The sequence below is a fragment of the Cupressus sempervirens genome, chromosome 7 (genome assembly GCF_028749045.1).
Source record: "Cupressus sempervirens isolate cs-2001-9-10 chromosome 7, ASM2874904v1, whole genome shotgun sequence".
NCBI classification, from domain to species: Eukaryota; Viridiplantae; Streptophyta; class Pinopsida; order Cupressales; family Cupressaceae; genus Cupressus; species Cupressus sempervirens.
Window position 1 is genome coordinate 269,481,015 of NC_143124.1, and position 5,863 is coordinate 269,486,877.

The window sequence follows — 5,863 nt, forward strand, 5'->3', positions numbered from 1 at the left end:
TTGGGTAAAAGTACAAAGCGGTGTCACCTTTTAGGATGGCTTATTAGAACGACTGAATTTGAGTATTTCTATCTAACAATCTATTTTTTTAAACATATGATATAGATAAATTCATTATAGCCATGTTATATAGGGTCTCACACTTTTCCAATTGGAAATGTCTATTAATTGAATGATTTATACTGGTTTGTATCCAATTACTAAAGAAATAAAATTATTTCAAAAAAATAGCGTTTCAATAATAATTTAATAATAAATTGCCAATAAAACACATCATTATTTAAGATAATGATAATATTTCGAAATTCTTCTTACGTGTAATACAAAGTCACCATATTATGTTATTAAATTATTCCATGCAATTTAATTTTCAGCAGTACTTTAATGAATTACATCCATAATTTGGTCGACTCTGCTGTGAAGAGTTAGAACAATAATAAAAGGAGAATCGTCCACAACCTAATATAAAAAGGAGACGTGATCAGTAAAATTGACATGCAAGTCTATTAGAATTCTGTTTTGTATAGCAAATATGCAATAAAAAGAGTAAACCTTTCTCTAATGTGAACAATCCCAATAAGAAGAAAAACTATTCTTGACAATAGCCTCCTGCTATGAGGTCATATGCAAACATAGAAAAATAAACACAGACACATTCCTTAAACGTCGTCCTTCAGTGTGGACCAGAGGTTTACGACGGTTTCTGCAAACATAATAACCGCTATGATTACGGCCAAGACGAGCCGTGGTTTTGAGAAATATTCAGCGAACCAGACCACCCACTGCTGACCGATGTGTAGATTCAGCTCCCTGGTGATATCATCAAATTGATTGCATTTCGGTATCCATCGTGAACTGTTCATATCGTTCCACATCCTGGCCACCTCTTTGCTGTCACCCAGATTGTTCATAATGATTTTCTCCTCCCGCAAAACGTGTGCATCTCTTTCAGTTTCAACCAACTGTGACATGAACAGGACAAATCTAGTGACAACTTTCTGATCTTCATCACTACTTGTCTCTAAAAGCTCACTGCTTCCACTTTTATAGCACGCCTCATATGCCAATAAATTTCTGAAAATTGCTTCCGTCCATACCCCAACATCAATTTCTGGAAGATGCAGCGTGGCAGTCTGCTTGTGGAAACAGATGTCATGGATCCCGCATTGATCCATCACTTTGAACACAACTCCTCCTCTTTTAAGTTTGTCTGCTCCATATGGAAGATACCTTTCCTCGCTTATCTCAGGAGCTTTCTTTTTCCTGACAAAAGGACTAACAAGACAATATAAAAACATAAGCACAGAGGATCTGAAACCAGATGAGTCAGAAACGGATGAAGCCAGCCTTAAGTTCTTCTTATAAGAAGACCATGAATCTCTGGAGACAAGCGTAAGCCTTAAGCAATCCAAGAGGTGTTTGCATCCAACCAAATTGAGAGTGCTATTACAAGGCCATGGACTTTGGGACCTTATAGGGGAAATATGCAAACATAGATGGCGGAGCAAATCCTCCAGTATGGCCTTCTTCTGTGTTATCTCCATTGCTCTCTCAGGAGCCACCATTGGCAGTTGGTTCTCAAGTTTCATCACATCCATTAAAATGGCGAAGAGCACAGGATTGTTACTGCGTTCATATAAAACAGGATGGCTAGAACATACCTGAGCAGAGGTATCGTCCCATCCACTGTAACGGGTGCTGCTGGTGCCGATACCATCCTCGTGTCTATTGAAACCCATAACGAAGGTGTTGAGAAATTCAAGCAAAAAGGCCACATCTACAAAGCACATCTGAGCGAATTTCTTTAGAGGGATATGAGGTAAATCTCTGCCATATTTATCAACCACTTTCTTTCGTTCACATACCTCTAACAGAGCCTGAAGCTTGCACTTGTGAATTGGATCATCGGAAAGCTGCCAGAATTTTCTCGTGGCTAAGAACTTGTCCGATTCCAATCCATCAAGCTGCTTGTACCGCTCCTTTTCTTTCTCTGTGAGTGACTGGTCTATATTCTTGCCATAACACTGGACACAGTAATTATGGTAAGGGCCCAAAGATACCATGGTGGGATGGTAGAACTTGGTGCTTTCGCCTATAATGGCTATTGGCACAGTGAGAATGCATGCTTCTTTCCTATCCCTCGCTTCCTCGGCCGTTTTGGCCTTGTAAACAATCTCCAAAATGAAATCTTTAAAACTGCGTTCCAAATCAAAACTCATTTTTCCAGCAAGGACTAAGATATCATATAATGTAGAACAATTTGTTTAAGGGATATCGCTTGCCACTTCTTATAACACATCTTGACGTGTATGGATAACGTTTCTCTACCTTCGTATTCTCGGCATATCAGAGTTTCAGGTTAGCGTCAATTTTACATCTCTCCAATGATTAATGTACGTTCACTACATAAACAATACGAGAATTTGGTCGAATTGCAGCACAGTACACTGTTAAACATGATGTATGTATTTTGGTAAGGTGATTGTACAGAGATTTGTGCCTTGATGTCGACTTCCTAGTTCGGTGAAAGATCGTGTAAATTCCTTCGTAAAGAAAAAGAAAAAATCTCCTAGGCCAATTATCTTTTTCTTTTTGGATGCCTGAGAATATATAATCCTGAAAACCGCGTTTGTCGCTTTTCAAAAGAAGTTATTCAAGGAAACCGTGTCGTTCAATCCTCAAGTACACACGGACTCGTTGTCTCCATGAGTTTCTAAGATGAAGATAGAAGATAGGCAGAAGATCTCTTTATATTTTTTATAAGCAAGGTATATTTAATGTAGAAAACATAACTTTTACAAAGCACCTAATGAATAGATATAACATCTCTTTTTTTATTTTTATAAGCAAGGTATATTTAAAGCAGAAAACATAACTTTTACAAAAATGTGTTTAACAAAATATAAGATGGTAGACTTCTTTGTGTCTAACTCTTACTATTAGGAGTCTTCTAAATAACAAGATACACGCTGTTAAAAAAATTCATTTATTATATATTCAAATTTATTTATGAGAGTTAGCGTTATACTGTTGGTTGTTAGCATTTGTCACTTTTCCAAAGAAGTTATTCATGGAAACCGTGTTGTTCAATCTTCAAGTACACAACGAATCATTGTCTCCATGAGTTTCTAAGGTCTTAGCCACACAATGTCAAGATAGAAGATAGACATAAAATATCATTGCTTTTTTTATAAGCAAGGTTTATTTAAAGCAAAAAACATAACTTTTACAAAAATGTGTTTAACAAAATATAAGACGGTGGACTTCATCATGTCTAACTCTTAATATTATGAGCCTTCTAAATAACAAGATAAATGCTGTTAAAAAATTTCATTTATTATATTTTCAAATTTATTTATGAGAGTTAATGTTATATTCTTGAATAAGACTGTTTCAATATATCGTATATTAATGAAACTACTTTTAGTTCAAATATGGAAGTCTTCATATAAACAACATTCATATCTTTGAAAGTTGAATTCATATATGAATATGATATTTTAAAAATATTTAAAGATATTAATTTAATAAAACGTGGCGAGTTTATAAATGAGATAATATATATTTTGTACAAAGTTTAGCTTATTTTCATAATAAATATGAAAGACAAATATAATATAATGATTGAGCTCATTGTCCTACATACTTCATCATTTAAATTGATGCTTTTTATTAGACCTCTATTGAAATCATGTATGACTCCACTAAATTTGAGGAGGATTCTAAAGAAGGATTATTTAAAGAATCATTTTTCCCACACAAGTCAATATATATTTATTTTGAATAAGCGAAGAAATATAATTTTAAATAGATTAGATCGACTACTAACATTCATGGATAATTTGGGTTGTGTTTGGATAAATTTTAAATATATTCTAATATTGTGATGATTATCTCATCTAAGGAAGATCCATTGAGATAATTTATTAAATCAATGTCTCTAACATCAATAAGGGAGTGTCTCAATTTATAAATTATTTTCTAATTTTTTCCCTATTCCCCTCTCACCATAGATTCTAGAGAAAAGGAGTTGGAGTTGTAGGTAAAAATGAGAAAAATGATAAATCACTAACTAAGAGGGACTACTACATAACAACATGCATGAGACAATTACTAAATGGTCATTACAAACATAATTTTTCCCCTGTATTTTCAAACCTTCTAAGAAAATATACAATTAAAAATAATATTTAAATTTATTTCCTATTCTAGACAACATAAAATTTAAACAAAGGAATAAAAATTCAAAATCATATTAATTTTTTTGGTTAAGATTTTTCTCCTATAGGAGAAGCCATAAGTAACACATACCTTTAGTGGGAAGGAAAATTGATCCTCTTCCTACTCCCTACGTTGCTTTTCTTGTTTCTTCATGAATCCTCGCCTCAAGAAGCCAAGACGCATGTCTTGTGTCCCTCTTCTATTATTATTTTTCTACATTACCCTAAGGTGGTTGCTCTTGACCCCCAAGTTTCTTTAGTGTTTTTTCCTCTTGATATTATTTCACTCTCTGTTGGATTTGAGCCTTCTGGGTATCAATTGGTTGTGAACTCTTGTAGGGATGCCCCCTTGTTGACTCTACATGGAGGTGACAATATATCTATTAATCTCTCTTCTTTGAATCATTCATTTCTAGATAATATGCTTGCTTTCTCTACTTCACTTATGGAGAAGTGAAGCTTTAGTACAACTTGTTCAAATTGTTATAAGGTGTAGATCCCAAGTGAAGTTTTGGTTGACACAGATGTCTCTCTAGAGCTATCCATGGTGGGAAAATTGTTTCCCTATATACCCTTTACTGAATAAAAATTTAAATTGACTTAAACTACTAGGGCCATAAAGGATAGTGTTAAAATTAATGTTTCGATAATATGAAATGTTCTTGTTTTGTTTCTTAAATAGAGAGGACCCCCTTTTGTGCTTACTAATGGTCCCTAGATGGATGACACTAGAGAGATGAATATTATTCCTCTATGGAAGTGAAACCTTTGTTTCAAGCCTCTTTTTGACCTAGAAGTTTGGAAATGTACATGGATATACCTTCCAGGCCTTCTACTAGAATATAGAATATCAAGGTTCTTAGAGGCATAAAAATCTCTCTAGTCTCCCTTATTTTGGTGGATAGGATTGTCTAGACCATTTTTTGACTCCTTTTACTTGGATTTGTATTAGTAGATTGCAGTCAACACTATACTCCCAACCTATAATACATTAGAATCAACAAATAGGGCATGTCTTAAAGCCCTATATTATGAAATTCAAAATTTGTTCAATTTGATTCTTAGGAATGAAGCATTATCCTCAACATTTGTGTTTAGTTTATGAACCCTTTGGTTATCTTTACTATCTCTGACTTTATAGAAAATTCTACCCTCTCTTCCATTCATGAGGTTCAACTTTTTAGTGGGTGTGTTCCATTTTTAGAGAGCCCCCCTATTAATGTTGTTGTCCCCTTCATGAACAAAGATGAATCGGATATTGCTATTATCCATATTTATCTTAACAAGCATATTTTTTCTCTTTGGGAAAGTTTCCTATCTTTTTCTTACATGGCACATGGATCACCCCCTAAGTTGGACTCTATTTTAGAAAAAAAAAGTACTATTGGCCCCTTTGTCTCCCACCTCCCTCATCTCTTGGAAAGATCTGAAGACCTAAAAACTCACCTCTAAGTGTAAAGATCTTCTCCTACTATGGATAATTTCTCTACCCATTCTTATAGTGAGCTTTATAGGAGCATTATTGATGGAAAAAAGGCTAGAAAAGACCAAATTTTGTGAATGGTAATATGAAGGATTAGTTTTATGGTAAAGACCAAAATGATATGGGGGATGATATATAAATAGATTATAGTAATGATACA

At 34.1% G+C, this 5,863-nt stretch overlaps 1 protein-coding gene across 1 annotated transcript; it reads right to left on the reverse strand.

Annotated features, from left to right (window-relative positions):
• Nucleotides 1–659: 659 nt before the first annotated feature.
• Nucleotides 660–2,219, reverse strand: LOC149546471 (putative UPF0481 protein At3g02645). Its single transcript, XM_089793978.1, has one exon. It carries the CDS (start codon nt 2,217–2,219, stop codon nt 660–662), a length of 1,560 nt encoding a protein of 519 aa, XP_089650104.1.
• Nucleotides 2,220–5,863: the final 3,644 nt, after the last annotated feature.